This window comes from Carettochelys insculpta, chromosome 6 (assembly GCF_033958435.1).
Source record: "Carettochelys insculpta isolate YL-2023 chromosome 6, ASM3395843v1, whole genome shotgun sequence".
Lineage (NCBI taxonomy): Eukaryota > Metazoa > Chordata > Testudines > Carettochelyidae > Carettochelys > Carettochelys insculpta.
In genome coordinates, this window is record NC_134142.1 from 47,584,052 (window position 1) to 47,600,598 (window position 16,547).

At 41.5% G+C, this 16,547-nt stretch overlaps 1 protein-coding gene and 1 long non-coding RNA gene across 2 annotated transcripts in view; one reads left to right on the forward strand and one right to left on the reverse strand.

Moving 5' to 3' along the window:
- Nucleotides 1–200: 200 nt before the first annotated feature.
- Nucleotides 201–6,240, reverse strand: LOC142014381 (uncharacterized). The gene is made up of 3 exons (XR_012645926.1): nt 6,105–6,240; nt 1,931–2,020; nt 201–783 (listed from the first exon to the last, which is right to left on the reverse strand). It is a non-coding gene; the product is annotated as an uncharacterized LOC142014381 (long non-coding RNA).
- SNX6 (sorting nexin 6) overlaps nt 5,805–16,547 on the forward strand; it is a 46,884-nt gene continuing 36,141 nt past the window's right edge. The window contains exons 1-4 of the mRNA XM_074996856.1: nt 5,805–6,032; nt 6,132–6,179; nt 14,450–14,554; nt 15,161–15,271. Of these exons, the coding sequence (XP_074852957.1) occupies nt 6,027–6,032; nt 6,132–6,179; nt 14,450–14,554; nt 15,161–15,271 (270 nt within the window). The 5' untranslated portion in view covers nt 5,805–6,026. The remainder of the gene's footprint in view (nt 6,033–6,131; nt 6,180–14,449; nt 14,555–15,160; nt 15,272–16,547) is intronic.

Here is a 16,547-nt window from a genome sequence, read left to right on the forward strand (position 1 = left end):
TTCAGTATACCTGTACACACACACACGTACACACACACACACACAGAGATAAATGCTGCACCTCTGTTATTGAAGTGTTCTTATTCATTGAGTTAAGTTTCACTGCATAGCATAGCTCCAAGGAACTTACACAATAAGGCAGATGTCCAAAGATTTGTACATCTCACTTGTTTGCTGATAAAAGCTAAATGTTCCTTACATTATATGACTTCCAGCATTCTGGATGCACACCTGACTGTATGAGTCTTCAAAGTGAAATGGGTGAATGTCTCCAAAGCACTGTTTAAAATTATATCACTACCACCGTCTACTGACACTGAGGATCATTGCAGGAAAATGTTTCCAAATCTGCACAATCCTAAAACTTGGGTAGTATTATTCTATTACAATCACGCTAATGAGACACATTCCATATTTGTCCAGAGACCTTATACAATAGGTTACAGTTCTTTCAAAAGTTTGTGTCTGAACATTCACTTAATTGAGCTTTGTCTTCACTGTGCAGAAGAAAAATACTGCTCTTATCCATTTTAATTTAAATGAAACAAGCACAGAAAGTTTCCTTATGTTGTCAAATCTTTCTTTTTTAATTTTTCTCTTTAAGTAGTTTACAATTAACAATATTGTATATGCTTTTTGTCACTGCTGTTGCTTCCCAATAGCATATTTCCTGTTTCAGGTGTTGCATGTGGTTGACTAGTCAATTTGTAACTCTGGGTGTTTATAATTCTGAGATTCTACTATACCGCTGCCACACAATCATCAAGATCCCATGCAGCAGCCCTTTTTGGGAGAGAGAGAGAAAGGGAGAGTGAGAGGTCACTTCCCTAAGATCTTATTTTTTCTTGGCTCTTCTAGCCTTTCCCCCTTTAATGTCCTTCCAGAGCTTTTTAGCTGCCCTCTCAACTAATGGGACAACTAGCTCCTTACATAATCACATGGTGGGGGTTGATTAGGTAATTAAATACTCCACTTCTCTATCAGGCCTCTTATTGTGGAAATAATTAATGTTTAAGAGGTCAGAGCATCAACCACACAACTTCCTATTCCTTGTATAAGAGCAAGGGTTCTCCTTCCTCATGCCCTTTTTTTCTTGACCTGTGCTCTCCTTTCTTTATGAGATGTTTCCTTTTGCCTCAATCCTCCCCCTTTAAAGTGACACTTGGCATTTTTCTTTTTTGCTACCCCCATAAGTGTCATAGTCCAACCACAACACTTCACCTGCCTCCAGGACACATGCAGCAGTCTGTTTTTATATATCCCTTAGGCCGACACTGGTAACGTAGAATCTGCTGGCTCCTCAAAGGAATTCCTCTTGCCTAATCTCTTTTCTTCTCCTCATCTTTAACAGCTGCAAATACTCCACCCTTCATTCTTGGCTCTGGTCCCTTAAATGGACACCTTGTAGGATGAAACCTACTTCCACAAACTCCTCTGAGAGTTTGACTACCACTTCCATTGCTGTTAGGTATTGTTTCCTGACCCACCATGATCTGAGATAGCCTTTGAAGAAATTATAATTGTGCGACAGAGTCCCTAATTTCACCCACATTTGAGTATCCAGCTTTATCCAGGGGTTAGACCAGTCTGTTAGCTTGCAGGCAAATGGCCTATCATATCCCTTCTGTCCATCTAGCAACCTGAAGCATCTGCTGGTGCTTTTCTGCAGACAGCCCACTTGGTCTAGTATAGCTGTCTTAATATCATCGTCCCTGACTTATTTGTTACTCAGGCTAATGTAAACCACTTGTGTCTCTCCTCCAAGAAGTGTGGTAAATGGAGGGCCTATATTCCTCTGTCCCAGCCAGCTCCAAGAGCTTCCCTTTTAAATGTAATCAAAAAAGCATCAGGGCTGTCCATGAGGCCAACCTCTTGTGCTCAACTGACATTTCCCATGGCAGAACTCATTTTGGAGTAATCATTGCTATACCTGCATTTCCCTTCACATGAACGTCTGCATGTTTTTCTGTTGTTCAGCTTGCCAACGGAGTAGGGATTTCTATTTCAGATGGTGGAAATGCTGAAACAAAAAAAAAAATTCAAAAGATTTTACAGTTGTTCCACCAGCCATTGTAAGGTTTCTTCCACTGCCTTGACCATTGAGTCTTTCCACAGGCTCCCTCCTTCAGATTAATCACTACAGATAAGGGAAATAACTCTGGACAAGCCCCCACTCCTAAAAGGCATGTTCCATTCCTGCCTGACATCCCACACAAGCAATCTTAGATGCCTTTCATTTGCTCCATGAGTTATTTACATTATCTCCACAGATCCACTCTCAATCCCATGCAGCACCTCTGTTTACAATTTCCCATAGTCTTCAGCCCTTTCTCCAGAAGGAGGTAAGGTAGTCACCACTCCGGGATCTTATTTCCTCTGGGTTGTTAACCTTTCCCCTTACACTTCCTTACAGTGCTATTTAATTATCCTGTTCCTTAGCACATCAGCTACCCCACTAATATGAAGAAGTGTGTCTTATCCATGAACATTCTGGATTTCACTCTAAAACAGAGGTGTCCATAATATTTTAGTCTTTAAGGTGCTACAGGACTGCTTGCTATTTGTGCAGCTACTCCATTAGGTCATTACAGCTTTTGGGGGGGGAAAATTACTAAAGCTTAGGTCCTCAATGGTGGGTCAGCTAGTGCCTCTCTATTCAGCATTCTGTCACAGTAACTTAGAGACTTTAGTTAGGACAGGACGAGATCTCCATTGTACTTATTGGCTGTCCAATACACAAAAGGGGATAGAAAGGTGAGGTAACACTGATAAGTAATATATAGATAAGTAAACTAGCTAGTGCATCCCAGGATGATTTCTGATTCTAGCTGGTGATAGATAGCATAGCATAATAGCATGATGATTCCTGATTCAGTGTAAAAGTTCTGGACTTTTTCAGAGCCACTTCCTACTTTAAATTTTTTTTTAATCTCTGCCTATTTCTATTTTTAAATTTTGTTTGTCTCTGTATTTTCATTCTTTTATTCATTGTCTATTTCTATTTTCCTCTCCTTGAAGTTTCCAATTGTTTTTTCTTTCTCCATAATAAAATCATTCTTGTGCTGTCCCTGAAGTTGGCATGAATAGCACCTCAGTTGCGAACACCTAGGAGTAGAACCTCAAAGAGGTACAGTGCACATTCTCTTCCCCCTAGCATTGCTCAAAGTGTTACCATACAGGCTTAGGTAGTATTAATTCCCTTGTCCTTCACTATAATGAGAAATTCTTTCCTAACACATTATATGTATTTCCTTTGCTCCCTTATCGTTACTTGCTTTCCAACTCCTCGATAGATAATTAAGCCACGCTGTTAAGGCTACTCTGTCATGTTCACTTGAAGCAAACTGCTACTCTCTCAAAAGCACTGTGCCACCACACCCCCTGCGGCTGCTTATACAGCTTTATTCTAAACATAGCAGTGAGAACTGTCTGGTTATTAAAAGAGTAAACATGGTGGAGGGTCACTGACCTGGACAATATTACCCCATAACAGCATGTGGTTGTCCATATCAAATATGCATCTTGTCAATACAGAAGGAAGAAGACCAACTCTCAGGTTATGTCAAAACTGCAGGATTCTGTCAGGAGACCGGAGGTCTCTTGGCTGAAGTCTGCTGTGTCAGGAGCATTCTGCTGACATCCCTGTCTTCCTTGTTCCATGAGGAGGAAGGGACATCTCAGCAGAGGACGATTTACTGACATTTGACCCCATTTGGATGGGCCAAATGTCAGGAAAGCCTCTCCCCACAGAACTGTTAGGAGGAGACATGCAAATGGATTGTACAACTTTAGTATCTTTTTCTGACAGTTCTCGGCAATCTAGGCACAGCCTCATTTGGGCCCCTCTTTTCCTACCTAGGCTACGTCTACAGTATGGTGATCTGTCAGGCTGAACGTCTTCCACTTGCGCTGCCTCAGGCGCATCCTTGGAATATCATGGAAGGACGGAGTGACCAACACCGCCGTCCTCAAGCAAGCTGGAATCCCAACCATGCACACCCTCCTCAGGCAGCATTGGCTCCGCTGGCTTGGCAACATCCACAGGATGAATGATGGAAGGATTCCAAAAGACATCCTGTATGGTGAGCTAGCCTCTGGCAAAAGACCTCCCGGACGCCCCCAGTTGCGCTACAAAGATGTCTGCAAGAGAGACCTCAGAGAGGTAGACATCGAGCTGGACAACTGGGAAGAACTAGCAGACAACCGCAGCAGATGGAGGTAGGGGTTACACAAGGGCCTTCAGAAGGGCGAGCTGAGGATCAGACAGCTAGCAGAGGAGAAGCGAGCGCACAGAAAGCACACTAAGGACTTGCCAGACACCCACCACATCTGCAAGAGATGCAGCAAGGACTGTTACTCTCGTGTGGGTCTTCATAGTCACAGTAGACGCTGTAAATGAAGTCCTCAATTGAAACTATAAAGGGAGCAACCCATAGTCTACGCAGACTGAAGGATGCCTACAACAGAGGTTACTGTCTGAAGAGAGCTTCAAACAAGACCTGTGTGGACACACCACATCCACCCACAAAAGCAAATTGAAAACGTGATCTGCTGTGTGGACAGAGATGGCCAGACTGCCAGGCCCTCTCTTGACAGAACAGCCAACTGGAAGCACAGCAGCCAGGGCTGCCCGGAGACCCAGAAGCCCAGTTGACAGAGGGCCCCCCTGTAGTGTCTGCATGGTTTTTAGTTGACAGATTCTGTCAAGAAAGGCATTCTGCCTCATGGGGGAGAGGCAGAAGGCTGTCAACAAAAGGACCGAACAAACATGCTTTTAGTGTAGATGCTCTGTGGGTTTTTCCACAAAACTCTTGTTTTGTGGAAAAAACCCTCTAGCGTAAATGTAGCCCTAGGGAATGGGTCTGTCTGTCTGTTCTGGTTCTCCTTGGAGAGCTATTGCTGTGGGTGCTCCACTCAGGTTAAGTGGCTGCAGTGTCTTAAGATCAGAGATTTCTACAGCAGTGCGCCTTTCCTCCCCGCCCCTGAGCATGCATGTGCTCTGCCTGCCTCAAGAGCTGCAAGAGTATAAAATAGCACCTACACAGTCTGAGATCCTCAGACCATTCTTTGCAGTCTCCCACCAGAGATGGAGCACAGTAGTCATGCTGCTCACCTCAGCGGTGGAGTTTCTTCTAGCTGTGATCAGTGCTGGGATGCAGAAAAAGGGGTACCTCCACCAAAAGTAGGAATTTTATTTTAACATTATATTTGGTACTGGTGAAAGACCCGGATCAGTTCTGATGTCCAGAATTCAAGAAAGACAAAGTTAAATTGTAACCAAACAAACCAGCAGTTGTGGAGCACTTTAAAGACTAACAAAATAATGTACTAGGTGGTGAGCTTTCATGAGACGCATCACCTAATACATTATTTTGTTAAAGTGCTCCATGACTGCTGGCTTGTTTGGTTACAGTACGGACTAACACAGCTCCCTCCCTGTTACTTGGAGTGGGTTGAAGGAAGAGCCACAAGAACGAGGCAAGGGTTAAAAAACCTGCCTTATGGGGGCAGGTTTAAGGCGCTGGGTCTATTCAGGTTAGCAAAGAGAAGACAAGAAGAGGGGTAATTGCTTTCTAGCGGGATGGGGAACAAAGGGGACGCCAGTCCCACGGGGACGGTACAATAAGACCCCATGGCCGAGAGCTAAACGAGCGTGGAACGGAGATGTACATTTTCCACGGGGCGGGCAATAACAATACTGCCCGAGGGGGAGCCGCCGTTCCGGCAGGTGGCTGGGGTGGACGCCTCAGCCTCAGGGATCCCTAGCCCCTGCCCAGCCGGCGCGTGACAGCCAGACGGCAGACCCGTGGCCCGGAGCGATGTGCCCGGCCCCAGGGCTCCCCCTGAGCCCCGCAGCAGCCGCGAGCCGAGCCCCGCCGCGCAGCGAGACTCCTAAGCAACGCGCGGACTCAACCCCGCCCCCGCCCGGCTGTCCGCGCAACCGCCTCCCGCTTTAGCTCCGCCCGGCCCCTCCCCGCAGCTCGGGCTGCTTGGCGGGCTGGGCCTGCGCTTGCGGAGAAGCAGCCATGATGGTGGGTGTCTGGGCGGCTGCGGGCGCCGCTGCGAGTCGGCCGGGAGGGAGGGGCGTGTGGCCGGTCACTAACCTGTGCGCTTTGTCTCCCCCGGCGCAGGAAGGCTCGGACGACGGCCCAGATTTCCTCTCGGAGGAGGACAGAGAAGTAAGTGTACCTGCCCTGCGGCTTCCCGGGCCGCTGGCACCTGGGGCCGGGCCTGTCCTGCGGCCCCTGGCACCCGGGGGGTGGCCGGCCAGCTCTGCCTCGAGGGGCCCTGGCGGGATGGGGCGGGGCGGGGCTCGGCTCTGGCGGGTGGGGCGGGGCTGGCTCGGCTCTGCTGGGGGCGCTCTGGCGGGTTGGGGGCGGTTCAGATTTGCAGGATCCGGGCCCCTCAGGCTGGGCTGGGGAGCGTGTGTCTGATTTGCGCGTTCCTGGGCACTTGGCGGTGGGGTGGGGCTGGCGGTGGCCGTGGCCTTTTCCCTTGGGCGGGTGGCTGCATTTCTACCTGAACTCGAGCTGTGCACCTTTGGCTCGTAACTCCCCGCCCCTCGTAACGGTCCGGCTGGCTGCGTGCCTTTGGGGGCGCTGATTTGTTTTGATGCCTTTCAAAAGCTGTTCTGATGAGGGTTCTTCAGGTCAGGTAGAAACCACAGCGCTGAACAAGTACCTTTTAGCCTGCTGTTCGTATTGTCTTCTTCCCACCAGCCAAGTGTTTTAATAGCTTTTTTAAAGAGTAGCTGAATCCAGGTTCATTTGTATTGTAGATGTATGTTTTTTGCATCTGTGTAGTTCTCACACAGATCTTTTCTCTCCCTCCCCATGTGCTTCTTAAATCTCTGTTGCATCAAGCAGGGGTAACAGATTTGGTGGGGAGCACTGAATTCCACTTTTAATTATGGGCTGTGGTCTCAGTAATAAATAGGTTATTTTTCTCTCTCCTGTGTACAGCAGGCGGTTAAGGTCACGGGGGTGTGCAAGTAGGACATTTAAGAATTTTTGTTAATTATTTACTATTTGTTCAGTATCTCATTGTATTCAGTATTAGCTGGAAAATGTTGTAACCATTGACTTTTTAGCCTATTTCTGCACTGTGTTTCTCTTCCTCTTCTCACCCTGGAACTTCTCTGTCATAGAAAAATGTACCAGTTTAATTAGATGCAGAAATGCAGTGTAGATGCACTTAAACTTGTGCAGCCATTCTTCATACTGATTTCACTACAGTTTGTTTTGGAAAGAATTGACCTTGATCATCTAGCTAGATTGGGTGTTGCAGGGTAGGGTGAATCAGGCTTGGTTTGGGTATACTACCTGTTAGCTAATCTAGACAACCCCCTGAAGATTAAAAACTTTTTAAAATGAAAGCTGATATTGTGAAAATTCCATGTAGCCCACCAAAATATATTTAACCTGTATGACATAAAATGACGTATTGTGTGAGAATTTTAAAGGGGGGTAGGTAATTTTTAATCAATAACAGTAAGTAGGCATGCATGCTAAGATTTGGTTTGGTGGTGAAGCATTAAGTGAAATTAACAAAAGGTCAGAAGGACTGTTAATCTTGTTTTCAACATTGTGCTCCTGGATGAGTGTATTGTGGAACCTTTGTAAGTATTCCTATTGAAAAAGTATAGCATAAATAAGTGATTGAGGGTGGGAAGAATGATCACTGTGCACTTAACAGTGCCAGCCACTGCAGAAATGAGAGAGAGTTGAATGTTTGATACTTCTCCATTGTGTACATTTGGTCCTACATATTCTGGTGATGGGTGCATTAAAAATGAATAGCTAGTTTGCCCATCTCTGAAATATTGAATAAAAGCCATAATTGCAGGCAGATTGATTTTGTTTGGAAATTTTTCCTCTCACTAATGCTACAGGCTCCTTTAGTAATCCGTTTATAGTACTGTCCTGTTTCATGCCTTTACAAATGTTTTAGTCAAGGGTCTTGACCAAGGGTCCTCAATCAAAACAGGAAGAAGAGACATTTTTTTCTGAATTTGGTGAAAAACTCAATAATTCAAGAGCCACAATGCATGCGAATATGAGGTGGTCCTTAGTAACGTCAAAGCCTACTGTTTATAACCCCTGTCTTAGGAACAGAGCATGCACAATGATTTGTAATATGATGCATGTTTACTGCAGAACATTCCAAAACTTTGTTCTCTTTCCTCATGCTTCATGTGTGGGTTTGCCCCACTGCCTTCCTGACTTTCACTCTTAAATCTTCTCTTTCTCTGGAGGCCACTAGATTCTGAACAATTTCATTTTTGTTTTTGAAATCACTGTACAGCTTCTGTGATGCTTTGATAAAACACTCTTTTATATATTCACCATCCGTGAACATCTTTCCTTGTTTCACAATCTCTCTAGTTGCCACAGTTATGCTACTTGGTGATTTCACCCATTTAGCAAACGTGTTCTTGCTTTTCTTTGTGCAGCAGCTCCTCCATTTCTTTTTTCTGGCATCTCCAGCTATATTCGGTTTGGTCAAAGTAATGTGCTGTGTTTTTTGTTATTGAGCAAATGACTGTCAAGGTTGCATTTTTATTGTTGGTGAATGTCTCATCACAAATGAGGCTGAAAGGGAGCACCACCAAACTAGATATAAATGTGAAGGATTGGGTCCATTCAGTTTGAAATTCTGTTTTAATATTTTATTTTTCCTTTTTGAAGCCATTCCAATCCCACTTTAATTATGCTGATTTTACTTTGTGTTTAGTTTCAGTTTTCTTTCTTAAAATGCTTGTTGCCCTTCACATCAGGAATGCTACAAGCTTCCTTTTCCTTTTCAAAATAGAGACTATCAGCAACATGATCAAAACACAGATATAGTATCATATTCCACACTGCCCTGCACCTATTAAAGAGGGAATTACCCAGTATTTGAAGATCACTTATCTCTTGCTATTCAGATCTGAGTTGTTCATTGCTGGGCTTTTATACATTTTTTTACTATGCAATTAGAGTGTTGGGAGCCACAAAGAAGTCTTCAAAGAGCTGCAGGTTGCAGACCCCTGGGACTAAGCTGTTTTTCAAGTATACATTTTGAATTGGCCAGTAGGAGCCTCTTTTTTTCCTTTCGCATCCAGTGCTAGGTAATTATTACAGAACAGCATATCACCACCTTCCCTTAACTTTTCAGCTGATGTTACTTTCTGACCCTCTTATTTCATTGCCTATTTATTCTGAATCTAAATCCCCAGCATTAATTACCAGACCTTTTTGCTAGTGGATCGTAATGTAAACATACATGTAAGGATCAAAGGCAAAGCTGTTCCTAAGGGCTTGTCTTCATGTACAGCACTAGTGTGGCGCAGCTGCACTGTTGTAGTGAAGACATACATACACCAATGGGAGAGCTTCTCCTGTTTTTTAATCCAACTCTCTGAGACACAGTAACTATGGCAGCTCTCCCTCTTGTCCTATTGCTGTGTATACTGGGAGTTAGGCTGTGTTGTGTGTGTGAGAGTGTATTTTTACATACCCCTGAGGGGCACAGTTATGCTGATATAGGTCTGTACTATAGACCTGGCCTCAGGTTCAGCTATTTGAGTCTTTAAAAACATAGCAGCCCTTTTCTGTGGCATTAGTAAAAACAAGAACTCTTTTGTAAGTTGGCATTTCCTAGGCCTTTTTTTGTCCCGTTCTTTTATTTGCCGCATAGTGAAGGACTATACATCTGCTTTTGATTAAGTTAATGGAGTTCCTCATTGGGTGCTTCTGTCCCCTTTCCTCTTTATAATTCTGAGACTGTCATGCCAACTGGGCTCTTAAATTTTTGACAGTACATGCATAAATGTTACTGTAAATTATGTGACACATTGATACCTGGCATTACCCAAGTAGTTTGACTTGCCTGTGCCAGCTTCCTCATGATAGTATTTGAAACGAACTTTTCCCTTGAGTGAAAGTGCAAGATGCTTCTTCACTCCTGACCCAACCTCTTCTGAGGTCAGGTTCCTTATCTCTCAGGTGCCCCAAGAGCAGTTACTGTAATTTCCAGGATTCACAACATATTCCAGTTTTTTTAAATAAAAGTTGAGGGGGTTTTATGCATTAAAGAGGAGAAAAGAGGATTATAAAATGAAAGCTAACTGATTTCACTTGTATGATGACAGCCTAGAAACTAACAAATTTATTAGGTCATGAGCTTGCATGAGTAAAACCCTCTTCTTCAGATGCTGAAGTGCGTTTTACCCAAGAAAGCTCATGACCTAATACATCTGTTAGTCTGTAAGGTGCTACAGGACTACTTGTTGTTTTTTAAACTTACAGACTAACATGGCTACACTTCTGATTTTTAGATGCTTTACAAGAAATTCAACTCGGTGGTAGAAAGTATGAACTGAAGTAAAAAAAAAAAAAAATTACAGCTTGGTATAATTGCACGTCTACCTTTTGCAGCCTGTTGGTTTAGACTCAACATCTCTCTGAAAGTCTGCAGCGTATTCCAGGTTCTTCATTCTCCTTCCCTTCTCTATCAATAAGTCATCTGTTGATGATGATTTTTTTTCTTAGCGATATATGAAGTAGGCAATTTCTTCACTGTTGTAGCATGACAGCATTACTTTTGAGACAGTATCCAGAAATGCAAAGAATTTATTCTTGTTGCACAGTGGCTCGCAAAGTTCCTTCAGCTCTCTGATGGTCTTTGATACCATTTATAGAATGCTTCATTACCATTGTAAATAAAAATGGCCCTGTTGCCAGGCAAGCAAGGTAGCATAACTTAACATATTGTTAAACTCTTCAAAGTTTAAAGCAAAAGTACAGTTTTTATCTGTTGGGCAAGCCATCCATCAAAACAGTGTTCTTACTGGCTGTTTGCACCTGTCCTATTTACTCTTGTCCTTTAAAATAGTAACTTGTGTTCAGAAAGTTACAGTAGACATTAATGCAGTGGTAAAGTTGTAAAAGTAAAATGGCTTTGGTACACCAAGAATTGTATAAAGCACTTAGTATCATGGAAAAACTTGAGGAAGAAATCGTACTGAACCTCAGAAGTCTACACTGCATAATTTTTAGTCTTATTTGCCTCTTTGGAAAGGTTAACAAAGTAAGTTCAGCTAGGCAGGAAAAAAGGCTAATGTCTCTGCCATTGTGATAGTATGGGGTATAGAGTGCCTTCTAGGGTCATCTGAGTGTGTCTTGCCTAATCAATTCCTTGCTCTTGCAGAGGTCTCAGAGATTGGTGGCATCTCAGTAGCTCTTTTTGTGTGCTATAGGCAGAGAACACTTTAGTCTCCTGAGAACTAAAATGCTTTAATTCAGCTAAAGTTATTTGCCTAAAAAATGAGTATCTGGGTGAAATTTATTATCTTTAATGTTCAAGGGGTCAGCAGAGTAGATGATCTAATGTTTCCCATACAAAATGGATTTGTTTTTCATTCTGTCATACATGAAAGTCAGTTTATGGAAGTATTATTTGAATAAGCCAAACTAACAAGATGACTTGCTGGACAGACTATGGGAGGTCAGTATTGTCTAGCAGCATTATCAACACTTCCACTGTTTACTGAGCCCTTAGAACACATTTAGGAGTAAATTAGAGGCAAATAACAGCATAAAACACTGAGAGCCAGGACTAGTGTTTGTAAACAAACTTTATGGGACCATGGGAAACTTGGCCACTCATGAAAAGTGGTCATCTGGCTAACTAAAATTATGCCGGATTATGGATGTTGCCTAGTGAGAGAGTGCCAAGCTAGAGAGGTTCAACCTGTACCTTTTATAATTTAAAAATTTGATTTAACTATAAAGGCTGTCATTTGAGTTGGCATTCTGTGAAAAAAAACTATTCTGTAGGTATGGTACAAAAGGATATTTTGCTACAAAAGCTGACACTTCAGCAGAAACTTAAAAAAAAAAGTACAGTTGTCTCATAGCCAAAAATGAGTATCACAAATAGGAAACTGAATATCTCAAACTTATTAATGGGATAATTAGATAATGATGCATGAGAGGATTTCAAAATAACTTTCATACTTTTAAGACCATTGTTCCTTAATTATTTCAAGGACCGGAAACAGAAATCTTGATCTCTGCCTTTTTAGTGTCTTGTCGTTTGTTGAATGAGAACTCTGGTTCCTGTATTGTTCAAAGTTGCACAAGTTGAGATTTGCTTCTGAGCAATGCTAATATTGACTTAGAAGCTTTTTTAATTTTTATAAGTTTCATGAGACTTATTAGTGTCTGTTTCTTTTATACATATGCCCCAGTTCTCTGTAGTATGTTTAAGACGTCCTGCATATGCAGGGACTAAATAAGAGATTTTTGTATTGAATTACATTATTTTTTGAATGATCTACAAGGTGAACTAGGGATAGGACTCTAGATTGTCCACTCTTAGGGCATGTTTATACTTTTGGGAAGATTGATCTGGTCACATAAAGAGACACAAAATCAATCTCTCTGGGGTTGGCAGTCGACCCCTGTGCTTCACGCAATGGGAGGTAGACAGGAAGGTTGATGAGAGCGGTTCTCCTTAGTTAGGACAGCCAGAGAAGTTGATTTCTGAGACGTTGGTTCTAGCTATGCCTATTGGCATAGTTAGACTAGCCCTTATTGAAAAGGTATACGGTGTTCCTCTCTGTGTTCCTTTCATTTTCCCCTCTGTGGAATGGGCTTCCAGCCTCATCCTGATGGAAGGGACAATAGTCTTGATATCTGGGTTTTTGTGGATGACTTGGTTGTAGCATTTAGAGCCTGCTTCTCCTTTTAATCTCCTCGTTACCTCTTTATTCTACTTCTGTGGAATGGGGAACAGCAGTAATTCCTGGGAGAATTTTTTTTTTCCCCAGAACTTTGACTCTGTGCTGATCAGAGGGAAGGCAGCATTGCTCATGCCCAACCTCTTCCTTTTTTTGTTCTTTGTGTTCTTAGCACACATTAAGAGACTTGGTTGGAGGATGGAATGCTGATAACCGCAGCATTCATACTGAAGTCCCCCATTCAGTTCTGGCTTTAGTTTTTTTTCTAGCACATGTGAACTATCTGACCTGCGGTTACGGCCATGACTGTGACTTTTGAGTTCAGACATAATTGAAAATTTTGGCCTAAATGGAATCTTTAGATCTACTTCTGCCTAGTATATTGAGATTAAGACTGACTTATTGAAACCTCAAATGAGAGCCACTTTGTGCATGTCCTCCAGTAGAAGTAAAATTGAGTGTGTGCCAATTTTGCTTTGTGCATATAGCTTGGTAAGCATATAGTTAAACATTTTCTCATCTTGTTTCATCTTATGCATGCATATCAGGAATGTAAAGCCCTTCCTGGCAAATTGGAGGACTTCTTAGGTAATTTTCTTAGCCTTCTCAGCCCATAATTAAAACCTTGGATATATAGTTAATAGATACTAGAGACAAAAGCAGTCTCAATGTAGTCTGAATAAAAATATTAACCTGTTGGTTAATGAGATAGTGTTTGTGGTTATCCTAGCACATCTCTGGCCAGTCATATTCCCCAAGTTATGCAAGATGAGAGTTTCTAATACAAAAAAACTGAAAATACTTTTTAAAAATAAATCGGGCATCTGTGTACCATACAGAAGGAAAAGGAATAAACTGTCCCCCACTCTGAGGACACCTTTAAACTCTCCATTCATATTATGGGCTTGTCTACACCACCACCTTCCTTCGAAGGAAGGATGGTAATTAGGGCCTTGGTAGTTTACTAATGAAGTGCTGCCCTGCATAGGCCACACTTCATTAAGCAAATTCCCCCCTGCAGCAGCTTCGGGGTTTTAACTTCGAAGTATGAGCACTTGTCTAGCTCTGGCTCACCTGCTGGTACTTCAAAGTGCTGGGGTGGGAGTAAGGGGACTGCGAAGTTGCCCTGGCACTTCAAAGAACCGGCGGGTGAGCCATGGCTAGACGTGTGCTGATACTTTGAAGTTTACAACCTTGAAGCTGCTGCGGGGGGGAATTTGCTTAATGAAGTGCTGCCTGTACAGGGCAGCACTTCATTAGTAAACTCCCAACAACCTAATTACCATCCTTCCTTTGAAGGAACGTGGTAGTATAGACAAGCCCTATATATTCTTCAGAGTTGGGTGTTTGTAAATAATAATGTGTTTAAAAAAAAAAAAAGGAAAATCCTTCTGTTTAGAATTCAAAATCTTTAATCTTTGTAGTGTATTCTGCTCTTCTAAATTGTGAGCATGTAAACAAACAAAATGTAATGAGAAAAGTCAATACTTCATAATAGTGCAGGGAAGCATATTCTATGAAATGGCCTTGTTTGGTGGTGCACTGCATTGGGATTTTTGTTTGTTTGTTTGTTTTTGTTTTTTGTCTTTTACGTTTTGTAGTTTTTGTTCTTTTCATCTTTTGTGTTACAAAGGTGCCCATCATTGCAGTAATCAGCTCATGTTGAATGAGAAATGTTGCTTTTGTTAGGTTTTATTAAGTCTAACCTAATGTTCTTTTGTTTAGCTTAGAGCAATAAATGTAGATCTGCAGACTGATGCTGCCCTACAAGTGGATATTTCAGATGCTCTTAGTGAAAGGGATAAAGTGAAATTCACTGTACATACAAAGGTAAACCCAATCTTGTATCTGGATGTGGTTTAAGTGTAATAAAGCAATTAAAATATGAGAAAGTAATAATTGGTCATTCGAGGTATACCATCAGCTTCAAGTAATCAACAAAAAATTCAAGCTGTATATGCAAAAATGTAGATTTAAGAAAAAATTTACTTGAAATTCTCAGTAGTTACTGTATTATGCCTTGTGAGTCTCACGTTTACTTTATTAAATTGTCAGTCTTGGTATTGGAGCCTTTATACCCACTCTTAGTCTTCAGCCCGGTGTACATTGTTCAAGTGAGAAGTGAATAATGGAGAGAGAAACTGTACTTCAGGCTAGTAATATGTTCTGCCTCAGATTTACATTTTTAATTTCTTAAGTTACTTACAGCTTTATTTGATGGTGTATGAGTACTGTCTTATGATGTTAAAGCTAGAAAATATAATACCCCTTTTATTTTACAACACATTTGCAAGATGAACTGTTACTCTGAATGCAGCTGTCTTTTAGCAGAGGTTAAGGTTTTTGTGCACTGTTTCAGCATTGATATTTTAGGATGTGATCTGGTAGTGTAAACATCTGAATTCTTAAATCTGAAAAAAGCCCTCTTCTTTGCAGAGTTCTTTGCCAAATTTTAAACAAAATGAATTTTCTGTTGTTCGGCAACATGAAGAGTTTATCTGGCTTCATGATTCCTTTGTTGAAAATGAAGACTATGCAGGCTATATTGTAAGTATTACAAGCCTTTTATTTTGTGTGTCTTGTTCTTTTTATAAAATGCTGTAGACTGAGGACTTGATTATCACATATAATGACCGCCTATATACTATTTAAAGCTGATAGGAGCTATAGATGCTCTTCCTCTCTCAAAATAGTGTTAGGCAACTTCACAAAGTCAGATATTGAAACGAAGTTGTAGGTAAGCCAATGGAATCTTTGTTATAACATGTTTTATTGCAGTGTGTCTGTTTACTTTCCTATAAAAATTTTGCGTGGCTTAATGTTGCATCTGTATCGTTTAGTCTAATTAAAACATAGAAGACAAGTGAACTGTGAAATTTGGCATTCTTATTTTGAGGAGTTAATATTTGTCAATTTTTTTTTTTTTTGTTTCCTTTGTAGCTGGAATGGCAATAAAGAATTGAGTATTAAGCTGTAAGGTCATGAGTGCTTTCAGAATTTTTTTTTGTTCCTTTACTAGTCATTTCTTTAGGGGGAATAAATCAACTTTAATTTTGTATTAACGCAAAGAAAATAATAAATATGGTTTAAAGTAGGAAACAGAAAAAAAAAATTTCTATAAAGGACTTTCCTCTTGGATTTATTTCAGGCCTTCAGTGAATGAATGTCTCTGAAGTAGGTAGTTAAATGATGAGAAAATTGTAAACACAGCTAGTGTTAACATTAATCAATTATTTACAAATATAAATATTTAACTCAGTGCATTTAAATTAAGTTGTTAAAAGAGAATTCAAACCATTTTTTTAAAAAATGTTTAACTACTTTTGTGCACATTGTCTATCTTAAGGCACCATTTTAGAGGATTGCAACTGCAATCACACTAATTTTTAATCCTGGAAAAGAGGTGAATGAATTTGAGAAGAATGAACCTGTTATCCTAGTTTGTCTACTTAAAACAGTAGAGGCATACCAGCAGTGCTTAACTGTAGACACAACAGAGATGAGGGGTTCTCCTGTCACTGTGGTTAATCCATGTTTCTAAGGCCTTCTCTACACTTCCTGCCTTTTGGTGACAAAGCAGTAAGTGTACACACTGCAGTTTTGGCAGCAAAAAACATGCAGTTTTGGCAACAAAAACCTTCCATCTTTATATGAAATTTCCCCCCCCCCCTCCCTTAACTGTCAACAAAGAGCCATGTGTAGAGACTGTTTGTTTTTGTTTGGTAGGACTGGCATCTGCTAGTATCCCACAATGCCTGCGCTGATGGTTCTGCTCAGTGTTTTGATCTCTGTTGCCCTGTAGACATGCAGCCCTCCTCTTTCA